Source organism: Pseudorasbora parva, chromosome 10, assembly GCF_024679245.1.
Source record: "Pseudorasbora parva isolate DD20220531a chromosome 10, ASM2467924v1, whole genome shotgun sequence".
In the NCBI taxonomy this organism is placed as follows: Eukaryota; Metazoa; Chordata; class Actinopteri; order Cypriniformes; family Gobionidae; genus Pseudorasbora; species Pseudorasbora parva.
The window spans coordinates 18,432,075-18,459,695 of NC_090181.1; the positions used below are offsets into that span (position 1 = coordinate 18,432,075).

General features: G+C 37.2%; 1 protein-coding gene across 9 annotated transcripts in view; it reads right to left on the reverse strand.

The window, feature by feature from the left end:
• dtnbb (dystrobrevin, beta b) overlaps window positions 1–27,621 on the reverse strand; it is a 62,790-nt gene that overhangs the window by 34,270 nt on the left and 899 nt on the right. For 8 of the 9 annotated variants that reach the window (XM_067455379.1, XM_067455378.1, XM_067455383.1 and 5 more), the window contains exons 2-10: window positions 24,628–24,680; window positions 23,521–23,588; window positions 22,450–22,530; window positions 21,806–22,019; window positions 17,841–17,926; window positions 15,126–15,280; window positions 14,900–15,005; window positions 14,582–14,748; window positions 5,814–5,938 (exon numbers count right to left, since the gene is read on the reverse strand). In XM_067455379.1, coding sequence (XP_067311480.1) covers window positions 5,814–5,938; window positions 14,582–14,748; window positions 14,900–15,005; window positions 15,126–15,280; window positions 17,841–17,926; window positions 21,806–22,019; window positions 22,450–22,530; window positions 23,521–23,587 — 1,001 coding nt within the window. In that variant the 5' untranslated portion in view covers window position 23,588; window positions 24,628–24,680. The remainder of the gene's footprint in view (window positions 1–5,813; window positions 5,939–14,581; window positions 14,749–14,899; window positions 15,006–15,125; window positions 15,281–17,840; window positions 17,927–21,805; window positions 22,020–22,449; window positions 22,531–23,520; window positions 23,589–24,627; window positions 24,681–27,621) is intronic. The other variant, XM_067455377.1, reaches the window with a different exon arrangement.

Genomic DNA, 27,621 nt, shown 5'->3' on the forward strand with positions numbered 1-27,621 from the left:
GGGCAGATACGAACGTCGCCAGTGATTACATATTCGAGGGATTTTCTTCTTGCCCTACGGAGTGAAGCTGTGCCTGTGGACTTAAGTCATGTATCAGCAATACCTCATGGAAAAGCCCAGGGCAGGAAAAGGAAGAAAAGAGGCTCGAGGGGAGGCGTTCGTAACAGGTTGAGAAGGCGAGGAACACCCGCTTCCCATCATAACTCTGTCAAACGTCAGATCATTAAATAATAAACTGGATGAGATCACAACACGCCTCCGGTTTGACGAGGATTTTAGGAGGAGTAATTTGCTTTGTTTCACAGAGACGTGGCTTCACGAGGACAGTACATGCATTGACATGGAGCGATTTACAGTTATAAGAGCAGATCGTGATAAGGTGTCATCTAAAAAATCCATCGGGGGAGGACTCTGCATGTTTATTGACAGCGCTTGGGCATCACAATTTAAAGTGCTCAAGAGAGTGTGCACTAGAGACTATGAACTGCTGTCTGTATCTATCAGGCCATTTTACCTTCCGCGGGAGTTCGGGCAAATCACCATCATCCTTGTCTATGTCCCAGGGCCTAATAATAAAGAAGCAGCGGAAATGATAACTGAAAGCTTCAATGCTGCTCTCTCCCGATCGGTAGATCAGCCAGTTTTTATTTTGGGGGATTTCAACACATGTCAGCTGTCACCTCATCTACCCACTCTGCAGCAGTATGTCACCACGCCCACTCGCTCCACTCGCATACTGGACCAATGCTTCGGTAACATCCCAGACGCATATAAAGCAGTGAGTCGTCCTCCTCTTGGTAAGTCAGATCATAACGTCATTCATCTCCTTCCAACATACAGACAGAAAGTAAGGCGTGAAAAACCACTCCTGAAAACTGTACGTCAATGGACTGAGGATGGGGAGGAGGAGCTCAGAGACTGTTTTGACTCTACAGATTGGCGCATGTTTTTTGACACATGCTCTGATTATCACGAATTAACAGACACAATCACATGCTATATTAAGTTTTGTGAAGAAACTGTTATCACCTCTAAGAAAGTTCAGGTGTTTAGTAATAACAAGCCATGGCTCTCAAAGGATCTTAAAACGTGTCTGAATGAGAAAAGGGCTGCATTTTTGAGAGGAGAAAATGATGTAGTAAAGGAAAAAGAGAAGGAATTTAAACGTAAGGTTTTTACAGCAAAAATAGATTTTAAGAATAAGGTTGAACAAAGATTCTGTACAGGCAATGCAAGACAAGCATGGGAGGGATTAAACACAATAATGGGTAGGGAAGGAAAAAAACAAAGTGTAAATGTGGCAGATTGTGGTAAATTTGTTAATGAATTAAATATCTTCTATGGAAGATATGATGTGAGAGACCCAAAAATAGGCTGCAGTATTACCTGTGATCAGATTGGTAGCTATGAACAGATACAGCTCTCTGAAGAAGAAGTAGCCAGATGTCTCTCTAAAATTAGAACAAACAAAGCCCCTGGGCCTGATGGCCTCCAAGGAAGGGTGTTAAAGGTATGTTCTCAGCAGCTTAAAGGGGTTCTCACTCAGCTGTTTCAAATTTTGCTGAATTGTGGTGTTTTTCCAAATTCATGGAAGAAATCCACAATAATACCTGTGCCTAAGGTCTCTAGGGCTATAGCCCTTGGAGACTTTAGACCAGTGGCACTCACTCCACTCTTAGCTAAGTGTATGGAGAGAGTGGTTAGCACCCATCTTATGTCTTCCGTTAGAAATCAACTTGACCCCCTTCAATTTGCCTATAGGTCACACAGGGGCACAGAGGACGCAACTCTTACTCTTGTAAATCAAATAGCTAAACATTTGCAACAACCAAAGTCACTTGCTCGGGTTCTTTTTATTGATTTTACTTCTGCTTTTAATACTATGCAAACTGACATTCTTTTAGAACAACTTCATAGGATGAATGTGAATGGTGGGCTCATTCATTGGATTAGAAGTTTCTTAACTGACCACCCTCAGAGAGTCTTAATGAATGGGGTCTACTCAGATGAGCTTGTTATAAATACTGGAGCACCACAAGGCTGTGTGTTGTCACCTTTGTTGTTTTCAATTTATATAAATGATATGACTGTGCACAGCACCAATGTTAGTTTACTTAAATATTCTGATGACATGGCCTTGGTTGGACTTCTCACAGAAAATAATGCAGCACATGAGGAAGCTTATTTTAGCCAAGTCACTTTATTGCAGGATTGGTGTCAGACTGTTAAATTGGAAATTAACGTGACTAAAACAAAAGAACTTATAATACAAACGAAACCAAGAGGGGCCAGTAACATCAACCCTGTTGTACTTAACAGCCAGCCTGTGGAAGTAGTTGAAAATTTTAAGTACCTGGGTACAATTATTGATCGTACTTTAAGTTTTACTGTTAACTCAGAGAGTATTTTTAAGAGAGCTAATCAGCGATTGTTTTTAATTAGAAAACTGAGGAGTTTCAGGGTCAGTCAGCATATTCTTGAGATGGCATATAGGGGCCTTGTAGAAAGTATTTTGCAGTTTAATATAACAGCTTGGTATGGTAACCTGAATGTGAAATATAAAAACAAGCTTTCTAAAATTGTTAGTACGGCAGGGAAGGTGATTGGCAAGTCACAGAGGCAGCTTGGGGATGTATTTGATAAGGCGGTACTCAGGAAGGCCCGACAGATATCAACAGACACCCTACACCCACTAAACTCAGAGTTTGAATTGCTTCCATCTGGCCGTAGATTCAGGGTCCCAAGGGCGAGCCGGAACATCTATAAGAAATCTTTTGTTCCCCATGCCATACAGGAACTTAATCTAAACTGAAATTGTTTTAAAAATGTGTTTATTGTAGATCGAAATCTATCTTATTATAATCAGCTGCGCTGTTTTCCATTTTTCTGTTGTTGTATGTTGAGGCGGTAGTATTGTACTCTTAACTGTGTGTATTTTAATGTAAGTTTAAATGTGGTGTCATTGATGTATTTTTGTTCGGAGAAGTCGAAGACAAATTTCCACTAAGGTGGACAATAAAGTCGAATGAATGAATGAATCTAAACAAATTGACCGCTGTAACTCAGATCACAAACTTTTTTTTTTCTTTTCTTGTTATTCTACATCCACACCTCTAGGTGTCAGTATAAAGTATGTCAATATGTCTGACGACACACAAGCAGAAACCATGTAATCTCTGTATTTTTTGCAATGGCACTAATAAAAAATAAAACTTTTAATTTTATAGTTGACTCTACAGACAACGAGATGTGTTATTCGCAATATATTGTTTCCCATAAGGTTACGAAAAAGTGTGTACAGAGTGAAACAGGCCTACTTGGATTTTTTTTTTCCATCATAAATTAATTGATAGTGGGCATTACAGTGCATTATATACCAGAATGGTGACTGGTGGCTGAAGGAGAAAAAGAAGGATTCATGATTCATCAGGTACACTATGGAACTTTTGGCCCTCTAGTGGTTAAAAACGACATGCATTTTGAGGAAGAAATTTGTTTTGGTTGTGCTTCAGCTCTGTGTGTGTGTGTGTGTGTGTGTGTGTGTGTGTGTGTGTGTGTGTGTGTGTGTGTGTGTGTGTGTGTGTGTGTGTGTGTGTGTGTGTGTGTGTGTGTGTGTGTGTGTGTGTGTGTGTGTGTGTGTGTGTGTGTGTGTGTGTGTGTGTGTGTGCTATTTTAACCAAGGAACCGGGACGTAGAACGTAGTTCCTTGTTTGTGTTCAATCCTCAGATAAAGATTCAAACGGTTATGAATCAGTGAATCGATCAATGATTCGGATCGCCAGTGTCACGTGATTTCAGCAGTTTGGCATGCGATCCGAATCATTGATCGATTCACTGATTCGCAACAGTTTGAATCTTTATTTGAGGTTTAAAAACAAAGAGAAGACATTGCAAAAAAAAAAAGACTGAAAAAAAAAGTAAAAATAAATAAAAAAAAAAAAAAAAAAAAAAAAAAAAAAAAAAAAAAAAAAAAAAAAATAAGTTTCTGGACAAGTGTGTATACAACTTGGATACGCATTAGGGTGAGTCATTAATGACATCAATTTCATTTTTGGGTGAACTAACCCTTTAATGAATAATGTGCAAAAATCAATTGTTCAATAAGACCAGGAATGTTATGTGACGTGTATTAAGAAAGTAATCTATTTTGGTACTGATTAAGGTGACTCTAAAATAAAAATTTCAAAAATAGTCCAAAAGTATTTTCGCTTGTCTTGTTGGCAATCATCCAGCATCCTTTGCTACAGACAGAAAGGGTCATAGGGAATGTCTGAGAGAAACATTTGGTTTAAAAAGCTTGTATATCTCTATAAAGATACAGAGTGGGATCCTCGAGGGGATGTGACTCAGGTACATCAGCAGCTTCCATTAAATTTAAAACACCATCAGTTTTAGTGCAGCTATTCTCTGCCAACTCAGAAATGCCACTAGAGCATGACTCTGCACTTTAGCTATTATTTCCGTCCCCACAGGAGACCGTCTACCTGGCTGGGCGCTAAGGACGGGTAAATCTTATTTTTATATAATTTTTCTGCACTTTATAAACAGCACTATGAACTTTGTTTTGACTACTGTGATGTTGGTGACAGCATCTACCTCAAGGTCAGATTTTAATGCTGACCATCATTGGAAAATTAGTCCAGTTATGAGACGTATTAAATTGTGATTTTTAGCAACATATCACATAAAATAATTAATCATACATAAACAACTATTCAAACTGTATTTATTAAAAATACTGTGAAATATTATTACAATTCTAATATTTAAAAAAAAAAATCTGATTTGGTATAATAATTTTTTTCTGAAACTGTTAAACATTTTTTTCCGGATTCTTTGATAAAGAGAAATATCAAAACAACAACATATAACATAAATTGTTTTTCTTTGTAAATTATAAATATATTTACTGTCCCTTATCATCAATTTAATGTTTAAATATTTTTTTAAAAATTGGTTAAAGTTAGATTATTTTGGATATTTTCACTAAAATAATATGCCATTACAAAACTAACAAAAATGTATGAAAATGATTACAACATTTTAAGATCATTTTCATAAAAAGACAAAGATTTTGACTAAAAGAAATGATCACAGCCTACAGTCTTACATTCATATTGAAACATTATGCTTTACTGCTGTTCATTTTCCACAGTTCACTGTACGCATAATAATATAAAATCAAGTGATTGTAATCCGGGGTGGTTCATAATCAAATAACGCTGGGACTTCATCAGAAAAATAAATGAACACAGTAAATCTGCTACACTTTCCCTCCAGTGGAGGGCACATATGTTCTGTAGTTTTATGGTCTTCATCAATCCCCAAGTTCATGTGTCAGTTAATGAAAGTTCCTGAGACCGAAGGTCTGGCAAGATTGATTCAGCTCCCCGATATTTATAATTCAGTAAATGAGAAAACTGTACCCATATATTTTTTTACACACAATATCTTTCTTCTTGGCATTTCCTAATTACATTTCTTTCCCACGACAGATCTGCAGATCAATATTCTCTCTCGCTATAGAAATAAGAAACAAATACTATGAAATTTCAGACAAGAGGACATGATTACAATTATTAAGACCTGACTGCAATCAGACTGCAAAAACACTTGAAAATGTTTATGCAAAGTCTTAAACGAATCGAGAGACCTGTCTGGATCAACTTGGCATTCGTATACCGTAGTGAGTTGTTTAGATAAAGTCACGCAGAAATGCTGTGAATGAATGATATGAGATGTGCATGTAGTACAGAGCTGAGATGGTAAGAGGAGCTGGAAATGGGATTGGAAAAGCACTCCAGAGAACTTACGTAGTGTGTGCGAGGTCCTGAGGTCTTTCCGCTGCCTCCGGGAACACAGGGTGAGGAGGCTCGCCAATCGGCATGCAGCCCAGAGATTTACTGATGGCATGGCTGAGCTTCTTTGCTGGAGACTTCTGTAAAATGAGGGAAAAATAAAAGAAAATAAATAAATACAAACTAAAAAATACTTCGAATTAGGGGTGTAACAGTACACAAACCTGACAGTTCGGTACGTACCTCGGTTTTGAAGTCACGGTTCGGTACAATTTTAGTACAGCAGTTTTACAAAATAATGTTTTTTAAATATTTTTATTCAACAGTGGTATATATACTGAAAAAAATTGTCTGTCCTTAAATTAATTCAATTAAAACTAAATGTTTATTAAACATAATGCTGTAAACTGAACCCTTACTTAGGCTACACATTGTAATATTAAAGGTTAACAACAGAGCTAACAGAACTATTAGCCTCAATCCAGTATTTATTTTTAGACATAAAAATCAACACTCATAAGCTTCACATAGCAGTTTTTGCATTAACATCTAAATATATATATATATACACACATATGGCTGTCAAATCATGACAGAGTTATTTAAACATACATTAAATAAACAAGACATCACTAATTAAGTGCATATATTTAGCAAAAGAGTTGATTTTTTCCTATGGATTTCTGTAGTGAACTAACAGCTGTGGACACTGAACGACTGCCTGAGGTAAATGTGATTCTATGTGACATTGTTCTTAAACTGTTTTGTCTTTCCACAGTTTAAACAAAGATTGAGCGATTACACGAAATATACATTTCAGTAAGTTGTAATGTATCCTCAACATACCTTAAGAGATATTAATTCAATAGTGTATTCTTTAGGTAGCGATGACTCTTTCCCTTGAACTTTTGATATATAAAAGGTCATGGTAATATAAGAATATCCTCTAAGTTTAAGAGCTGAAACCTCCTTGTTAGTCAAAGAAAAGCTTTTATAGACACCATGCAGGCCCAGCAAATGAGCTTGTGCTCCAGTAGCCCCGCCCACCGGAGGTGCTCAGCTTGTGTTAGCTAGCCAACAATAATAACAACAATAAATATGCAGAGGAAGATAGCAAAATCCCAGCTAACAGGAAACGTTCTCAGAACATTGGCTAACGTTCTCTCACTCAACGCTATCAAAAATGTTCTTGCAGTAACGTTATTAGAATGTTGTGCCAACGTTATTTGCTATTGATTAACGTTCTAAAAAATTTAGCTTTAAAACGTTATTCTTACATTGTTAGTGGAACATTTTAAAAAACTTTGCTATATTAAAAAATTATTAGTCATTACAATTATACAGCTTTTTTCTTAAAGGGGGGGGGTGAAATGCTGTTTCATGCATACTGATCTTTTTACACTGTTAAAGACATGGAATCCCATACTAAACATGGACAAAGTTTCAAAAGTTAAGGTGGACGTTTGATGGGAGTATTTCTTTGTCAAAAATACTACTTCCGGTTAGTCATAAGTTTCTGCAAGTTTTTTGCGATCATGCGTCCCCTTTGACGTTAATGGGGGCGGAATTTCCTTGTATGGGCCTTACGGACAATTCTACCGGAAGAGCGTGAGAGAGAGAGAGAGAGAGAGAGAGAGAGAGAGAGAGAGGAGAGAGAGAGAGAGAGAGAGAGAGAGAGAGAGAGAGAGAGAGAGAGAGAGAGAGAGAGAGAGAGAGAGAGAGAGAGAGAGAGAGAGAGGGAGAGAGCGAAAGTAACAGGCTACGCCCATCAAAGCGCTGGCTCGTAGGCTGCGCTGCACAGGTGATGTGCACAATTAACAATGACATCAAAAAGTGCGTTTTTGGTTGCCAGACCAAGACAGTCCTGCACAGATTCCCCAAAAACCCCGCGGTAAGGCAACAGTGAATGGAATTTGCTTTTCCGGATCAGCAACTGAGTTGCGCGAATGTTTATATCTGTTCGCTGCATTTCGGTGCCAACTGTTTCATAAACAAGGCCCAGCTCGACGCCGGATTTTCCAATCGCCTAATGCTGAATGATGGAGCAGTCCCAACGATAAAGGTCCCAACGTTAGAACCGCAGGCAGTGAGTGAGACTGCTTCAAATGTCTGTGTTTTTGCCTATGCTCATCAAGTAGCCCAAACATGATCACGTATAGTTACTATATATATATTACTATATATAGAAATTGATCAATGGAGCATGCGATGTGTAGTGCGTGTACATTTGTTTAGCTGGCCACTATTTGTGTAACTTTATGTTTGTGTATTGTAAAAGCACTCCAAACAACAATACACAAAGAGTGGGGAAATATGTTGAACTAAATAAGCGCGCTTCTTCATTCAAATGCGCTACTATTCCGTGTCTTTCTATGTAAACACTAACTTAGCCTGCCGTGCAAAACCAGTCCGCTTAATAACGTTACAATTGTCTACACAAACCACGCGTAAACACACAAACACACGTCCACAACTGCACTTCCCACATGTACACCTTCAAAGACAAAAAGACGACGATATAATTCAAGTATAAATATGTAAATAACACAAGTCGCTAAGCATATTATATAGTTAGTGTATAACTTGTACCACATAGAGACGTCCTGCTCTAGTCGTTTTTGCTGCTGCTCCTGTTCAACTGCAGCCTCTGGGTCTGATTCCGGATCATAGATGTATGGCTGTATCTGATTAAAAGCCATATTTTTATTTTGAATAAAGTTTTTCCCGCTGTTAGGGATGACACAGCTTTACGACGCACTCGACTCAACACAATAGCAGCAGCGCGCACACGTCATTATTTAGCTCCGCTCACACGACACGCCCCCACCCGCTCGGCTTTTTTCAGAAAGACTCGGAACAGCGCATCTTTCTTATATAATTATTAAAAAAATAAAGACTTTTCGGAGATATGCAGGATGCAATGCTACTCTATAGGTACTCAAGATTGACATGACACTGACTGAAACTGAGTGTTTCACCCCCCCTTTAAACTTCAGACACATCATTTGTATATCCAGTGACAACTTGACACTTAAATGCTATTTTTCATTAAAATATATACAGGGAGTGCAGAATTACTAGGCAAGTTGTATTTTTGAGGATTAATTTTATTATTGAACAACAACCATGTTCTCAATGAACACAAAAAACTCCTTAATATCAAAGCTGAATATTTTTGGAAGTTTTAGTTTTTAGTTTTAGCTATTTTAGGGGGATATCTGTGTGTGCAGGTGACTATTACTGTGCATAATTATTAGGCAACTTAACAAAAAACAAATTTATACCCATTTCAATTATTTATTTTGAAAAAAGAATAAGATGTCAATAAACAAAAGCAAGTACATTAAAGGAGAAAAAAGAATTATTTTATTTGATCATACTCCACACCCTTATAAGAACGTTATTTAAAACATTAGTATAACGTTTATATAACAAGAGAATAGAATGTTCTAATAACGTTTTAAATAACGTTCTTATAACCTAATAAGAACGTTAATACAACATTTAAAAAATTGGACATTTTAACGTTCCTAGAACATACAGAAAACGTTTTTATAACTTAATGGAATGTTAGGGAAATGTTCTTATAACCTAAAATTGTTAGCTGGGATATTGCGCTGTTCCTGGTTGTGTTAGAACACAGTATCTGCATAAGCTTCCCTCGGACCCTTATATTAGGAATGTGTGGTTGAACTTTATTTTTAATGAAGTTCCAGCTCACATGGGGAAGACATGTTCACTTTAGTTCACCGCGGAATTGTTTGTAAACAAATCTCCGGTCGATGCTGGATTTGGATCCGACAGGAATGGTGCAACACACTTATGTGAGTAAAACGTGTTCTTATATGTAATAGTATTGATTGTTATAGATCGTTTTACTTATGTGTACATGTCTAACAGAGCATACCTTTAGCACGCTGGACTTGACATTTGAAGGGCGGCGTGTGCGCGCATATGTGTGTGTGCGCGGTTCGCTCTTATATAGACCGAAGGTGAGGGCTATGTGTAATTTAAATATAATAGTCCAAACAATCGCACGTGGATTGGAAATAAATCATTGTGTTTGTTTGATAGAGACGTTTACGGGCCCTGTGATCGAGAAAATTATTCTGGTTGCCGCTTCTCCCTCAACCTCTCCTCTCCCTCATGTGAACTGACAGGGGAGCTGAAGCTCATTAAATATGCAAATATTATCAAATCCTAGCCGTGGGCGTTTACTTCTCCAGTGCGTCACGCCCATTAAAATCCAGCATTCTGGAGAGAGCCTAAAAACCAGTGTAGAAAATAGCCTGTTACTTATTAGTTATGATGTTTTTGAATGTAAAAACCACACAAACATCATTAGTTGATCTCAGACAACAGTATAACATTTTTGATACTGATACATGACACCTTTAAAGAGCGTCAAAACTGAATTTTGATTTTTGTGATAAAATGGACTGAATACCTATTATGTTCGCGTGGGAATTCAGATTGAACTATTTTCCGCGCTTAAAGGGTTACTTCAGCGATTAGCATATGGCTTTGTATCAGTAGAAACCCTTGAGTATATTCAAATGATTGTGCTTCCCCCCCTCATATCCCCCTGAGACAAGAGATGTATGCATTTTATTTCTGGAAAAATTCCTCCTATGATGCAAATATCGTCAATTTGCATCATAGGAGAAATTTTTCCAGAACGTTTGGCCAAAGGCTAAAGACTACAGCCAGCAGAGGGAGCCATTTTCACATGTTTTGAACCCGCACATGGGGGATGGGAGATCACACACTCACAGCTCAGCTCGCAGCTACAGGCACTCATTTAAACGGAGCTATGGTGAGCAATGTAAGTCTTTTAACTTCTCAAATTAATTTCTATGAAAGTCAAGCTTGCAATGGCATGAACTGAAACGCGTCAGACTGAACTCGCGTTGTGAATGTGTGCCGCGAGTGTAGTCGCGAATACCTCGGCTCTCATCATGAGAGCTCATTTATCTCACTCCTGCAGTTAGTGCTCAGTGCTGTGATACTTGTGCGGCGACTCACTCATTATATTGAACAGACACATTCAGTTTTTAATTGTAGTGTCTTCTCCAACTTAGTCACAGTAATCCAGTAGGCGGCTTTGGGAATGGCCTCACAGGGCAGCAAAGCATTCTGGGAATTATAGTCTTTCATCCACATGAGACAAAAATACATTTTCTGTCTTTTCTCAGTCTAGAAGGCACCAAATTCAAAAATAATTTCACATTTCTATGTCATTGATGACCCAGTTTAAATACAGATTCATCTTCCCATAGCTGAAGAACCCCCTTAAAACAAGCCGATTAACTGGTAAAGATTATGTTCGGTACACAACACGTTCACTGAACTGAAAGCCCTGTAGCAAAACGGTTTCGTTACACCCTTAATTCCTTGCCGATACAGTGATAGAGATCGCATTCTCATAGATGAAGTCAACAGCGGCTGGCTGAACTGAGCGGCGTGAATCTCTGTGACGTCAACTTCCCTCTTCGATTGATTGGCTACGGGATGAGCTGTCAATCTAGAACTAGTGAACCAATGGTGATGCTAAGACCCGCCCCTGATTTACATGAAACTCGAACTGCAACATTTGGAAACGCAAGCGCAGAATGTGGAAACGAGCAAAGGAGAAAAGAGCACAGACATACAAAAAATGAAAATAAGAGCAGAAAACATGATTTTGTGTGCGGTTCAGATAATTTTGAATTCATGATTCAGTTTTGAGCAATATAATTTTAAACTTGTTTAAATGTTTGACTCGCGCTTATTATTTGTATTTCTATGACCGCATTGTTTGTGATTCTGCATTGATTTTTTAGTTTTGTGCGTTATATTTTCACATGTGTTTTTTACATTTTGATTTGTGCTTATTATTTTTTTTCTTATTATTATTCAATTCAATTGGCGGGAATTTGAGCCCATAAACCAGCTGCCAAATATTTTCTTTCAAATGAGTCTACAATGTCCAAATGCTTCATGAACTGTATGCCATTCCTGGGATTGGGTTCTAAATGGAGACGCAAGTTAACAGGTTAAGGTATTAGTTGTGTTGTTAAAGCTGATGTTTAATACTGTCGAACAGTATTTTCTCTGGTTATCTCTTAGGCAGTGTCAAAGAAGCCAAAGAAAGTCTCAATTGTTAATTGGATAAAAATAAAAATAAAAGAAAAACACAAATAAAAAATGAATTAATTTGACTGATAATGTTTTTATAGATATCGCAATATATCGTGACAGCCCTATTATATACTGTATGCTTCTGAAAAAAAATCTAATGGAATACAATTATATGTAGTTTGAAGGAATAAAAGGGGAATTAATGCATATTTGATCTGTACATAAAAAAGTCACAGACTTACTTCCCATGTGAAGCTGGAACATTTAATATAATTTAATGTAGAAATATATATTTAAAGTTAATTAAATATTCTCTTTGATTCAGCAAAATGCTTGTTCAGTGGTTAGAGGAAAAAAAAACTTTATAGAGGTTGTAAGAATAAGGAAGACTCTTATAATTGGATTTGGAAGGCAGTGCAAATCGTTTCCCAAGCTGTAATTTCTAGCAGTGTGACTGAGCTTTGGAACAATGCTTGAATATTAAAAATGTAATCAATATTACTCACTCGCTGAAAAACATGAACCCCTTAAAATCCTGAATTATAGAGGAATGACATTAAACAGGAAACAAAATACTTGCTGCTCATCCATCCCTAATTCGTAGCCAAACAATTTCGGTATATACACGTACACTACTGTTTGTGGTCAGTATGATTTAAAAAAAATAAATAAATAAATATATATATATATATATATATATATATATATATATATATATATATATATATATATATATATATATATATATATATATATATATATATATATATATATATATATATAAAATGATACCATTTAAAAAATAAATGAATCACTGCATCCACAAAAATAATCAGCACAACAGTTTTTCGACATTGAGGATAATAATAAGAAATGCTGAAAATTCAGCTTTGCCATCACATGCAAAAATTACATTTTACAATATATTAAAATCGAAAAAAGTTATTTTTTTATCTTTTTATACTGTGTTTTATAAATGTAGCCTTGGAGAGACTACAAGACTTAAGAAGGGTAGTATAAATCATGTTCATTTGGTCCCTTTTGAGCAGTTATGAGCTATTCAAAAATACCTGTGCTTTAGAGAACATGCAGTGAGTGTTAAGCCTGAAATCGTACAGGAATAGAAACATTTTTCACAATTTATTCACCTCAGTATTTCTTCAGCCAAAAAGACAAACCTTGCATCTTTCCTTTACAAATGGAAAACATACACTCAAAAAATATAAGGGATAGTTCACCTAAAAATGAAAATGTGATGTTTATCTGCTTACCCCCAGGGAATCCAAGATATAGGTGACTTTGTTTCTTTAGTAGAACACAAATAAAGATTTTGAACTCCAATCATTGCAGTCTGTCAGTCATATAATGCATGTGAATGGTAACGCATGAGAGTATGAGAACTACGAGACTAAAAAAACATCCATATTAAACTCTGCAGCTCGTGACGACACATTGATGTCTTAAGACACGAAACGATCGGTTTGTGTAAGAAACCGAACAGCATTTATATCATTTTTTACCTCTAATACACCACTATATATTTTTTTCCTTTGTGTTCTACTTAAGAAACAAACACACCTACATCGTGGATGCCCTGGGGATAAGCAGATAAACATCAAAGTTTCATTTTTGGGTGAACTATCCCTTTAAGCTTTTTTCAAGATTTATGCATTTCGAATAATAGCAAAATTCCATCTGACTGAATAATTACATGTTATTCATATTACAAATTAAGAAATTTAAATGTGTAAAAAACTGGAGCTTAATAAAACATTTTGTATAAACCTTATTGGAGCAAGGGAATAGACCATTTAGTTTATGTGATTCATATTGTGAACTTTTTTAATTATACGTTTGGCCATTAACTTTAAAATGCATAATTATATTAAAACTGCAAACATATTACAAACATAAACATGTCCGTTACACGACGAAGTAGTATGTCCCAAAGCTTGCATACTCTTCTGCTACACACTCAAAAGTATGTACTTTTAGGTCATAGTATATAAGTAGGCGAATTGGTACGCAGCAAATGTTTAAATTGAAGTTGAAGATTTATACTAAATGTTTTATTTAGCGCTATTTTTTACTCATTTAAACGTAAAAGTATAAGGATTATTTAATTCAATTTGATATAATTTTACTATTAATTGAAATGGGTAACTCTGGGGGAAAATGTTTGTGTTTATTTGACATTTTTTTGTGAATTCTTAAAGACTATATAGAGTATGATGTGCTAACATGAGCCAAAAAACTGTTTGAGTTGTTCAGTAATTTAAGCATAATATTTTTTATTGTATTTTTCCAGACAGTCTAATTATGTGTCCAGAAATGTTCCTTTGATGCAGCACTCTGCTGAACCTTAGGCAGGATAATTGAGAGCTTCTGTGATTAATGACTTCCATTTAGGTCTATTCTTCTAACAAAACCATTTTACACTTTGAATATAGAGTATTATAATTACGTACCTTTATGGTATGTTTATTGTATCTTTAGAGGAATATAAATCACCATCCACTTTCATTATAAACTAAAGAACAGCTTGAAAACAACATCTCTTTTTTGTGTTTCATGGAAGAAAGAAAATAATGCCATGAGGGCGAGTAACGATGGCGGAATTTCCATTTTTGAGTGAACTACCCCTTTAAAGTGAATGTACGTACCCATGAGGAGTGCTCCTTCATCTGGTGCTGGTTGCTATGGGGGCCGCTGGCATGACCACGCCAGAAGCAGCTCTGACAAAGCTGGTAGCCATGGCACTGCTGGCAGCGGTACCGGAAACCCATCATGCTCTCACTCCGGCAATATGAACATTCCACTGGATGGAAGACTGCGGGACACCAGCACAAAAGATTTCAGGCATTCGCAAACCTTGTTTAAGCAATATTTTTTTGAGTGAGGTGTCCAAATGTAATTGGCAATGTGAAATAAGTCATTAAAAGCCACATACAATCTCACAAATCTCCAATCGCAGCACGTACCATTCTCTACATTAGCGAGTCGGTGCATGAGAGGTAGCCATACGAGGTACTGCGGGGGTGGATCTGCCATCAACACATCCAAAAACGTATTCAGCAAGATCTTCTTCTGGCAAAGCACAGATAAGACACTCACAGTGAAAGCCTTTAAGATTGAGACAGGTTGAATGAAATCCCGATCGTTTTAGAGGGACTCTTGCTGTTATTTGAAGCAGATTAGTGTACTTACCTGCTGAGGGAAGCATGTTCTCACAGAATGCTCGGTGTAGCCAAACGAAGGCCCCTCGAACACTGCCGTGGGAAGCTTCAGCACTTCCCTCAGGAACTGGTCAAATTTGGCATAGACCATCACCCCATTGGAGTCGGATATTTGGGAAAATATATCTGAAATAGAAAGAAGTGATTTTAAGTTATGCTGTGCTATGGATAAATATTAGGAACCATTAAAAAAAACGAAATCTGTGAAAGTGAAAAAATACATATATTTTTAGATTAGTGATAAAATGCATTTTATTCAGAGTATTCAGCAAACTTATAAAGAGATAGTTCACCCAAAAATGTAAATTCTGTCATCATTTACTCACCTTTAAGTTGTTCTAAATCTGTATGGATTTCTTTCTTCTGGTGAACACAAAATAAGATATTTTAATTTTTGATTATTGGTAACTAAACAGCTGATGTGCCATTGACTTCCATAGTATATTTTTTCCCTCCATACTTGGATCATTAACTTTTTGGTTGAAGATATTCTTCAAAGTATCTTCTTAGTGTTCGGCAGAAGAAAGAAATTCATAGAGGTTTGGAACAACTTGAAAGTGAGTAAATGATGACAGAATTTTCATTTTTGGATGAACTATCCCTTGAACTATCCCTTTGGAAATGTAAGTTTGCGTCCAGTACACATTATGTACAAAAGGGGGAGCAGAACTCTAAGTAAAACATATGGCATTAAAGGCCCTTGTGTATTATTTTAAATTAAATGTTTATGTATATGTCTCCTAAATAAACATTTAACAAATCAAATAACATTTCATGAGCTAGCAGTCTTTAAACATTTAGTAATACTGACAGTTTAGTAGAAAGAAATGTAGTAATTTAACAAAAAAGAGTGTAGTCAAAATGGCAACAAATGATTTGCTCTTATCATCCGATTGTGGTTGTATCTCTATTAGTGTTAATGGCTCTTTGTGCTGCATTTGATACTATCGACCACAACATTTTATTGAACAGACTCAAAAATTATATTGGCATTAGTGGAATTGGCATTTGCATGATTGAAATCATACTTATCTAAACATTACCAATGTGTAAAAGTAAACAAAGAGGTGTCATATCGATCAAGTTCAATATAGAGTACCGCAAGGCTCAGTATTAGGACTGTCGCTTTTCACCCTGTAAATGCTACCCTTAAGAGATCATTAGGAAGCATGGCGTTAATTTATGATACTCAGCTCTATACTTCTTTGCGCCCTGACAAAACATACCAATTCACAAAAGTAATGGAATGCATACCGGTATATAAAAAAAATGAATGACTACTAATTTCCTATTTCTTAAATAAAAAATAAAATATCTAAATTGGACCAAAACCCTTCACATGAAATAACTGAAGAAAAGTTAGTTCATGTGTTCGTGACTTCAAGGCTAGATTATTGTAATGCTTTACTGGGTGGTTGCCTTGCTTGCTTAATAAACAAACTCCAGCTGGTATGACACAGCACCCAGCCTGAGTTCTCTGAGTTTTGTCAACACTGCATTGGCTCCCTATTAAACAAACACCATACACATGGTTTAACTCCTTAGTACTTGAGCAAGCTCTTAACGCATTATAGTCCTTCACATCTATTGTGATCTGAAAATTCTGGCCAGTTGATAATAGCTAATAATATCAAAATCAACTGCAGGCGGTAGATCCTTTTCTTATTTAGCACCCAAACTCTGGAACAGTCTTCCTAGCCTTGTTCGGGAGGCAGACACATCTCTTTGACCTGGCATACACAACACCTGATCAATTTCTAAATCAGTTAAATGATTTTTAGGCTGCATAAATGATGTCAACTGGAACCAGGAACACATAACACCAGTTGTGCTTGTTACATTGTAAGAAGATCTATGCTAATATTAGTCTCTCTGTTTATCCCAAGGTTACCGTAGTCAGCTGGATCCGGGCAATTTCCAGATCAGATGGTGGACCTGGACTTAGACAAGACCAAAACGCAGCCCTGAATGTCAGCAGAGACTGTGTCTACAAGAAGGCCTCATCGACATGGGCACAGATCCTCAGCAAAGACCACAGAACAAGACAGGTCCTCTGACACAGACCCTCTGGCACAGACCCTACGGCCAGCTTCGACTCCATATCAGCGTGATGAATTGATCTTGAAGCAAAAGGAACTGGATGAATATTTGAATGCTACCGATCCCGATCTGAAGTCTGACTTTTGATGCAGCCTGTATCATAATCACACCGTGTTCGTTCGTTGGCCAGAGGACAACTGCCTTTCTCCGAAGGTTTTTTTCTCCATTCTGTCACCTGATGGAGTTTGGGTTCCTTGCCACTGTCGCCTCTAGCTGACTTAGTTGGGGACACAATATTCGAAAAAATATTGATCTGACTGCACTGTACTAACGCTGTTGTACGAGAACTGCAGAATTGCTTTATCGATTCAATTAACTAATTTAATAACTGATGAACTTTACAACTGAATCAACACTGAACTGACTTCAGCTGAACAACAGCCAAAATGCATAATTTTCCTGTTATAACTGTAAAGCTGCTTTGAAAAAATCTGTATTGTATAAAGCGCTATATAAATAAAGGTGACTTGACTACTCAAATACATTCAAGGCTAATCAGTAACAGTTTAGCATTGTACAGCACATGAACTCCAGAAAATATAGTGTTTTTGTAAAATTACTCTTGCATAAATGGCATGATACTCACAGCGTAATTTGTCCAGTATTTTACCACCACACATTGTAGCTAGCATTGCCTTCATAGCAAACACTGTGAGTTTCCCATGGCCTTCACTGAAACACAAACAACACATTATCAGAAGACATTCTGTTATAATAATTCAAAGCCACCAGGTTCTTTAAATTCCAGTCATTGTTGGACTACACCAATCTTCGTACTGTTTATATCAAATCTTAGAAAAAAACAGAACATGTTTGACTACATGTTAATAGTGACAGTACAGGCCCCTAACCCCACAGCCAAACACCTCATTAGTACAGTGTTGGGAAGTAAGTAACCTAACTGAAAGTAGCAATGCTTTAACCTTAACTCAATTTTTCTGCAGTTTAATAGCAGCTGTTTTTGTTCATAAAGTTGTTTTTTTCAGTTGCTAGCAACTTTTTTCAGCAGGTAGAAGTGTAGCATGACAAAAAGCTATTGTCACATTGTGCAAACAGCTATACAAATAAGCAAGCTAAAATGTCCTCTAGATCATTTGTCATTTGTCTAGATTTCAGTGAACTGGTTCGCTTAAATGATACAAATAAATTAAACAGTTCCAATTTATTTGAGTCTATCTTTTTTTTGTGGTTTTTGAAAAAAATATTCCTGCTTGTCATTATGTTTTTGACTTTTATCAGATATTATCTGTGCTTAGTGTTACTTTTTAAATAAAATGTTAAATTTACACTGCCAACCCTGATTGAAATTGCTTTTGAACCAGTAATTATTAAGGATTCACAATATAATGGTACCTTATTGTTTTTCAGCTGATATATTTAGCGATTTTGGCCGATATTGGATATATAAATGTGTATGCTCATTTATTTTATTTTTCCATTTAGAGTACCTGCCATCTAACACTAATCTAAAATGTAATCTTTAAAAACTAGTGCTGTCAAATGGATTAGTCCCAAGTAATCACATCTAGCATAAATGTTTGTAAACATATGTAATATATGTAAGAATCATGAAGCCAAAGGAACTGCCTCAGAGACAGAATTGTGGCAAGGCACAGATCTGGCCAAGGTTACAAAAACATTTCTGCTCCACTTAAGGTTCCTAAAAGCACTGTGGCCTCCATAATCCTTAAATGTAAGACGTTTGTGATGACCAGAATCCTTCCTAGAGATGGCCGTCTGGCCAAACTGAGCTATCGGGGAGAAGAGCCTTGAGCCTCTTTCACACTGCGATTCCGGCAAATACACGGATAATGCGACCCGGCATTTGTTCCCGGGCTGCTAGATTTGGTCCATTCACACTGCCAGTGAAATACCGTAATATGTGCGCTTTCACACACAACCCGTAACGGTCCCGGGTCGAGTTTACACGTGACATCCGGATGTGATGTATAACGGCGAGCGATCTCCGCTTCAGCGCGGATAGTAAGGAGCTCCGTGGTCTCGACTTGTGTCCAGTTTGCGCACATTTCTGCTTGTTTAATTTTCGTTTATTTTGTATATGAACACTCTCTGCGTTTAAAACACCGACGAGCTCTTCTGGCACTGCAGGGTTTTATTATTAAAGAAACAAGCTCTAGGAGTCGCACGATAACTACGTACACGTTGCGGCATTAGTTTCGGCTTTTGTTCACACAGCGCTCGTCCCTGGTCGAATACCGCAATATTACTAGGTCCCCGACCCAGGTCGAATTCGGTTATCAATGCCGGGACGTGGTTGCTTTCACACAGAAGGCGACCCGGCAATGTTCCGGGAATATTGCGGGTCCGACGTGCAGTGTGAAAGGGGCTTTGGTGAGAGAGGTAAAGAAGAACCCAAAGATCACTGTGGCTGAGCTCCAGAGATGCAGAGGTGGGAGAAAGTTGTAAAAGTCAACCATCACAACAGCCCTCCACCAGTCGGGGCTTTATGGCAGAGAGGCCAGACAAAAGCCTCTCCTCAGTGCAAGACACATGAAAGTTTGCATGGAGTTTGCTAAAAAAAACACCTAAAGGACTCCAAGATGGTGAGAAATAAGGATTCTCTGGTCTGATGAGACCAAGATAGAACTTTTTGGCCTTAATTCTAAGCGGTATTTGTGGAGAAATATATCACCAGCATGTTGGTGGCAGCATCATGCTGTGGGGGTGTTTTTCAGCTGCAGGGACAGGACGACTGGTCGCAATCGAGGGAAAGATGAATGCGCTCAAGTACAGGGATATCCTGGACGAAAACCTTCTCCAGAGTGCTCAATACCTCAGACTGAGCCAAAGGTTCACCTTCCAACAACACAATGACCCTTAAAATGTTCTTGAATGGCCCAGCCAGAGCCCTAACTTAAACCCAATTGACCATCTCTGGAGAGACCTCAAAATGGCTGTCCACCAACATTTACCATCCAACCTGACAGAACTGGAGAGGATCTGCAGAAGGAATGGCAGAGGATCCCCAAATCCAGGTGTGAACAACTTTCCCAAAAAGACTCATGGCTGTATTAGATCAAAAGAGTGCTTCTACTAAATACTGAGCAAAGGGTCTGAATACTTAGGACCATGTGATATTTCAGTTTTTCTTTTTTAATAAATCTGCAAAAATTTCAACAATTCTGTGTTTTTCTGACAATATGGGGTGCTGTGTGTACATTAATGAGAAAAAATGTTTTGGTGAGATGTTGTTAGTGCTATGGGTTTGTGTTTGTTTATTTTATTGCTAAGGTTTGTGCAGCATCAACTTTAGGAAACAATGTTTTTAAAGCAGTTAAAAGAGTTAATTAAAAGAGTTATTTAGTAGCAGTTTTGCAGTACCTTGCATGCAATACCTGTTTCTTTTACTGTTGTTCTTTAGCCTGATTTCGTGGCACTTTAACATTGTGTCCTTACCGACACAAGATGTCATTACCGCAGCACTGCTCTATTTCAATTTTTTTCACATTTTCATTTGCAAAAAAAATATTTTAACACTTAAGCTGACATGATTTACACATTAAAATTGCAAAATCTGTCACAAAAAATAAACTTGTTAAATTTTGTGCGTATGGAAACAATTGACATCTAAGGTTACTGTACATTTTTTACATGGCATAGAAAAAAACATGAAATTCCCTATTTTCTATATTATTAGTTTTATATCAGTAATTACAAAACTGCGTAAAATTTGAAAAAGCTATTTAAATATGATATTTTTTATAGAAACAAATAAAGGAAAATGTATGAAATTAACGTTATTGTAACGTTGCGGTAAGGACACTTTTTAAGAAGATGACCCAAAAAACATAAAAAATAAACATGTTCCAGATTAAAATCTTAATGACTACATTACATTTTGTGTACATTGTTATATGTATTACAGACCATGATGGTTAAAATGTAAATTCAAAAAGTTTGATTTTTTAAAAATTGGGATAGTCAAAAGTGCCCGTAGTTGCAGAAACACCCATATATATATATATATATATATATATATATATATATATATATATATATATATATATATATATATATATACACAAACTTTTATGTTAGATGCGATCGATTTGACAGCACTGATAAAAACAATAATTTAATAACTGTTAAATTTAATTTAACACCGTTTACATTTATAGTGTACATTATAAGGTTGTGTTGCCTAACTTGCACCATATAAAATTATTGATTTTAATGTTTTATTTTTATTTATAGCAGAGACACAAGAAATGAAATCAAGATATTATGCTAAAGGAAAGTAAATGTGACCGGACCTTTTCATTTTTACCATAATGAGGTGCAGCATCTTAATAAGCAACAATGTTGTTGTCTACCTTTTTTTTAAACAGCCTTCCCGTTGGAAGCGTGTTAACGATGCCTTAAAATGCTGCCTCCATAGGCAGCTCACTATGTGTTGGAACAGAACATATGCCTTCCAAACAGTCCCTCTTGCCACGATTCATATGACTCACAGTCCATCAGGTTTGCAGGGACATACTGCCATGAGGGACCCCCTGAGAGAAAAACAAATCTCCCTCACTAACAACACACCTGTCATAAGTGGCCACGATGAAGTTTAGCAGCAGACCGATGGACTGCTCCACATTTATCTGGTGGGTGGTGGGCAGCCGCTTGTTGAGCTGGTAGAAGATGGAGGACAAAATGGTCTCCAGGCGTGACACATTAATCTCTGCGTTGTGGTCTAATGTGCTCAACCCATTGTCACGGAAAGCTTCGATCATGTTCCACACGTCCACCAGGTGAACTACGACGGGAAAAGTATGCAATTAAAATGAGCGACAATAAGAATTTAGGGTAACACTTTATTTTAAGGTTCAGTTATTAACTAGTTGCTTATTAGCATGCATATTACTAGGATGTTGTCTGTTTATTAGTACTTATAAAGCACATATTAATGCCTTATTCTGCATGACCTTATTCTACATCCCTTACCCAATACCTAAACTTAAATGCTATAAAAACTACCGTACTAACTATTAATAAGCAGTAAATTAGGAGTTTATTGAGGCAAAAGTCATAGTTAATAGTGAATATGTGTTCCCCATACTAAAGTGCTATAGAATGTTGTTTTTTTTCCCATACTAAAACAAACACACATACCACCAAAGTGAATTCATACATCACAAAATACACAAAATGGCATTTTAATGTAAAAGCATGCAAACAGGACTTACGGTTGCATCGTTTCTGAACGAATCGTAGCTTACACGCCGTCCTATAAGTTGAGAGGCGAATAACATCAAAGTTTTGTGCCCCTGGTGAAAAAGTACATGCATCAGTATTGTCACTTTTAGAAGAGCCTTGTTCGGCCCCAAAATTAAAAATAGGACATTATTTACTTATCCTCATGTTGTTTCAAACCATACGACTTTCTTTTTTCCATGGAACACAACAATAAAGTAAACAGGGCTCCAGACTGTCAAACTCCAGAATGACAAAAATACCACCAGTCACATTAGCCAAATTTTGTGGGCAAAAAAGAGCCAATAGCCTCATTGGCAGCTCTCTGACTTATATAGCTCAACTGCGACTCCAGCGACCCACATTCAATTCCCGGTCCGAGGTCCTTCGCTGACCCTGTACTTTCCTGTCTGATCCATACACTGTCCAATCCAATAAAGGCATAAAAAATAACTTAAATAATCTATTGTCTATGGTCAATAGTGTATGACACAGAAACCACTTTGAAACCAAGCAGCTTTTTGTTGGTCAATGAGAATGAGCAAATCTGTGTGAGGAACATTTATTCCTATTGGTCACACAGATTCCTATTGGAAGAACTGGATTTTGCCCGTAAAGCAGAGGAACTGTAAATGCGACTGCACCGTAGAACTTTCTTTAAAGTGGTCCATTTGATTTGTCTACCTTTGTGCTCCACGGAGAAAAAAAGACAGCTATGGAACTAAATGAGGGCAAGTAAGAGCGTGTTCACAGTGGGCAGGTTTGGTTCGTTGTAAACAAACTCCGGTGTGATTGGTCTGATAGTATGGTTCATGTAAACGTTCAAGTGTGGACGCTACCATCTGAAACCTGGTGCACACTTAACAAGCGGACCGAGACCCCTGTAAAGATGGGCCTCGGTCCGCTTTCAAGCAAACTCTGATGCGGTTCGACTAAATGACAGAATTAGATTTTTGGGAGAACTCATAATTGTGAATATACACAGTATAAAGCAGCTATGTAGCATTTGTACTGCATAGTTTTACTTGGTCAAGGAAATGTTGTTAACTCTGAAAGCAACTCACTCATCTCCATGAAGAGCTGTCTCTTCTCCACCATGGACTTGCTGCTTTTACTTCCCTCTTCAATCATTCTAAACAACACAAAAGGTCCATTTAATACCACAGCTTGACCAAGGCTTCATTACGGACACACAATTCACAAACACAAATCACAAGGCAGCATTATATTAAAGTATTTCATAAACAAGTTAACAAAGAAATTATGATTGCAATACAGCTAAAATCAACTGCAATACAGTAATAAACTGAATATTTTTACTAAATAAATATACTTTTGTGTATTTTTATATAGTTTCTCTTTTTCATGTTCAACCATCAACCATATCTTTGTTGATCCTGGAACAACGTTCCAAACAACCAATCAGATTTGAGCAACAAGTTAAGCGATTATGTCAAGTTTAGCCTCTACATCAGTGTTATTCACCCTCCATTTCTCTCTGATTTTAGGGATATTTTATGGGTAAGGATAGGGTTAGCACCATGCACTGCTCTGCATAATGACTGGATTGTTCACTGCTTTCGAAACTGCCGTCAGATGATGAAGCCACTGGAGCAGCCATCTTGCTATTTCTTACCGACAGAGGACATCATTGACTATTATTTGATATAGTGAATAACTGTAGTCTACATGACAAATTAAGCTGTATGAGCATGCCTTATAAAGCATATATCTGTATGCTGATTTCAGAAGAAATTTGTGAAATTTGTAATACAAATATTGAGGTGTCTCGTCCGTCAGCTGATACTATAACGAAGATGAACACAACTTTTAATAATCTGGGAAAATCCCTGATTTTAAACAAATATCCATTTAAATTTGTACAACGTTGCGTTGTAAGAATGTACAGGAAAACTACTGATATAAAAACGCTGACTCGCTCAGTTCAAAAGAATGTAAGGGAATACCAATATGGCGGCAGAGTGGCTTCACTTTTTATGATGCCATGAGCAATCCAGGTCTCTATATAGATCAGTGGTCAGATAGGAATGTTGTTTTAAGATCAATAAAATTCAGGAACATGTATTGGCAAAATCACAGTAACTGATTAGCTTTTGCAAACTCATGCATTTCTTTAGTCCATGGAAACTCCTGAACACTCGATTACTAACCTGTCAGGTTGGCTGGGACTCAGAGAAGATGATGCAAAGGAACCAGGAAGCTCCTACATAAGGAAAAACATTTTGATATTGACATCTGGGGAAATACCCCACCAATCCAACCCACACACACATTGCGTAAGTGCTGATTATGTATGACAATAGTGTCTGCACAGGCTGCATCTTGTGAGCTAATTAAACAACATCCACTAAAGAGCCACTTTAGTGACAGGCAGTGTAAGAGAACACATCATTAGAGACAATGAAGAAAGAATTCTTACGATGATGATTGTGGGGATGGATTACTAGTAAATACTATTATATTATAGATGACCATTTTGCTGTGAATATAAATAATGAGCAGAAACAAAAACCATTAAAGAACAATTTGATGGCATTGTGTGTATGTATAACCTATAAGTTATATGCAAAGTTATTATTGCTCTTGTGAAATTGTAGTTCTTACATCATTAACATAAAGCATTACATCAGCCATCAGTCACATTTACTCGCTTTTTATTTTCACATTTACTTGAAAATAACTATATACTTAATATACTTGGCCTATTTCTGCCCAATCTTTATCTATAATAAATTTATATAGTAAAAAAATAGTAAGTGGAGTATAGTAGCCCAGATATTCCACATTTAGCTAGCGTCTCTAAACTGAAGAGTTTGAAGAGTAAATAAACTGAAGAGTTTGTTAGGCACAATATGACATTTTTGCTGCTATAGAGGTCGCTTATTGCTTATTCAAAACAAAAGGTGCAGCACGCCTTGATTTCGCAGAATAATGGGAGTTGTCTTCTGGGGTTTGAAAAGAATCCGACGGGAATTGGGCAGAAAATATTCATGGACGAGCTAATGTATTAAAGATTTATTAAAGGGTTAGTTCACCCAAAAATGAAATTTCTTCCAGAGACAATCTTCCGCGTTTCAAACCTCAAATAAAGAATCAAACGGTTGCGAATCAGCGTATTGATTCGTGATTGATATCGCCAATGTCACGTGATTTCAGCAGTTTGCCAGTTTGACACGTGATCCGAATCTTGAATCATGACTGTTTGATTCTTTATTTGAGGAACACTGAAGAGAAGACAAGGCTGAATAAAGTCGTATTTTTGGTTATTTTTGGACCAAAATGTATTGTCGATGCTTCAAAAGAGTCTAACTAACCAACTGATGTCACATATGGACTACTTTGATGATGTTTTCATTACCTTCTGGACGTGGACAGCAAGTTGGCATACACTTAACCCCCTTTCACACTGCGATTCCGGCAAATACACGGCTAATGCGACCCGGCATTTGTTCCCGGGCCGCTAGATTTGGTCCATTCACACTGCCAGCGAAATACGTTAATATGTGCGCTTTCACACACAGCCCGTAACGGTCCCGGATCGAGTTGACACGTGACATCCGGATGTGACGTATAATGGCAAGTGATCTCAGCTTCAGCGTGGATAGTAAGGAGCTCCGTGGTCTCGACTTGTGTCCAGTATGTGCACGTTTCTGCTTGTTTTAATTTTAGTTTCTTTTGTATACGAACACTCTCTGCGTTTAAAACACCGACTAGCTCTTCTGGCACTGCAGGGTTGTATTATTGAAAAACAAGCTCTAGGAGTCGCAAGAAAACTACGCACACGTTGCGCCATTAGTTTTGGCTTTTGTTCACACGGCGCTCGTCCCGTGTCGAACCCCGCAATATTACAAGGTCCCTGACCTGGGTTCAATTCGGTAATCAATTCCGGGACGTGGTTGCTTGGTTGCACACAGAAGGCGACCTGGCAATGTTCCGGGAATATTGCGGGTCCGACGTGCAGTGTGAAAGGAACTTTATATTCATAGGACAGAAAGGCTTAGGACTAAATCTAAAATATCTTAAACTGTGTTCCGAGGATGAACAGAGATCTTACGGGCGTGGAACGAAATTGGGGTGAGTCATTAATGAAAGAAATTTCATTTTTGGGTGAAATAACCCCTTAACATTACATAGTATAAAATGGGGTGGGGCTAAAAGCTGCTGGAGAGGAACGAGGCCGTTAGAGCGATTGCTAATGAGAGACAAGCGCGGCACACGCCTCGAGAGCAGTGGAGCTTTTATTATGCTTCTGGTTCTTCCGGTCATGCGTATGTGGGGTAAAGCATCGCTGTTTTATCATATTAGATACATTTGACTGTGTTGAAAGTTGTCATAATGTTTTCGCTTGGCGGCAACCATGAGACACTTACATTGCGGTAAGCTAGATCAATATTAGTCATGGTAAAGCATGCTACTTGCGGTAAATCAAGAAAACAAGATTTAAACAATAAGACTAATCATTGTTACATAGCTCAAGACAGTTAGTTCTTTCAATAAATGTATCCAAATTGTTGCGCAACTGTCTAATAAAACACACAATATATTAAAGCGTCATGATTTCTTCAAAATAAAACCGTAAAATGTCAATGATAGGTGATGCTCAGACACGGAGTGGTCCGTGTCCTGGTTAAAATTGCAAATTTCTCTGGATTTAAACATTTGGGATAATGTAAGTAGCCTACACAAGTCAAAAAAAAAAAGAAGTATAACACTGTTCTAGTGGTTGTTGGGTATTTTAATCCAACAATCTTACATATTGTGTTAAGTAGCCTAATTAACAGTTCTTCACAGCACATACTGGAATACTATTAGTCCCGCCCTCACGCCAGTAAACACGCCATCAGAGATTAATTATGAGAGGGGCACGTGAATAAAAATAAATAAATAATAATATGAACAGATAAATCATAATTACCACTGCAATATTCCATAAAAAAATAAGAATCGTCCATTTTGATTTCATGGTGACTTTAGTGACAGGAGGACGACAGTGGAAGAAACTTCAGTGAACCAAAAAAATATGAGTCAGTGCATGGAAGTGAACAAGATTCGTTCACTCAAAAGATTCGCTGATTCGTTCAAAAGCACCACTAGAAAGCATTATGTCATTCCTGCCCGTTAAAGACACTGCTGACGTTATGACT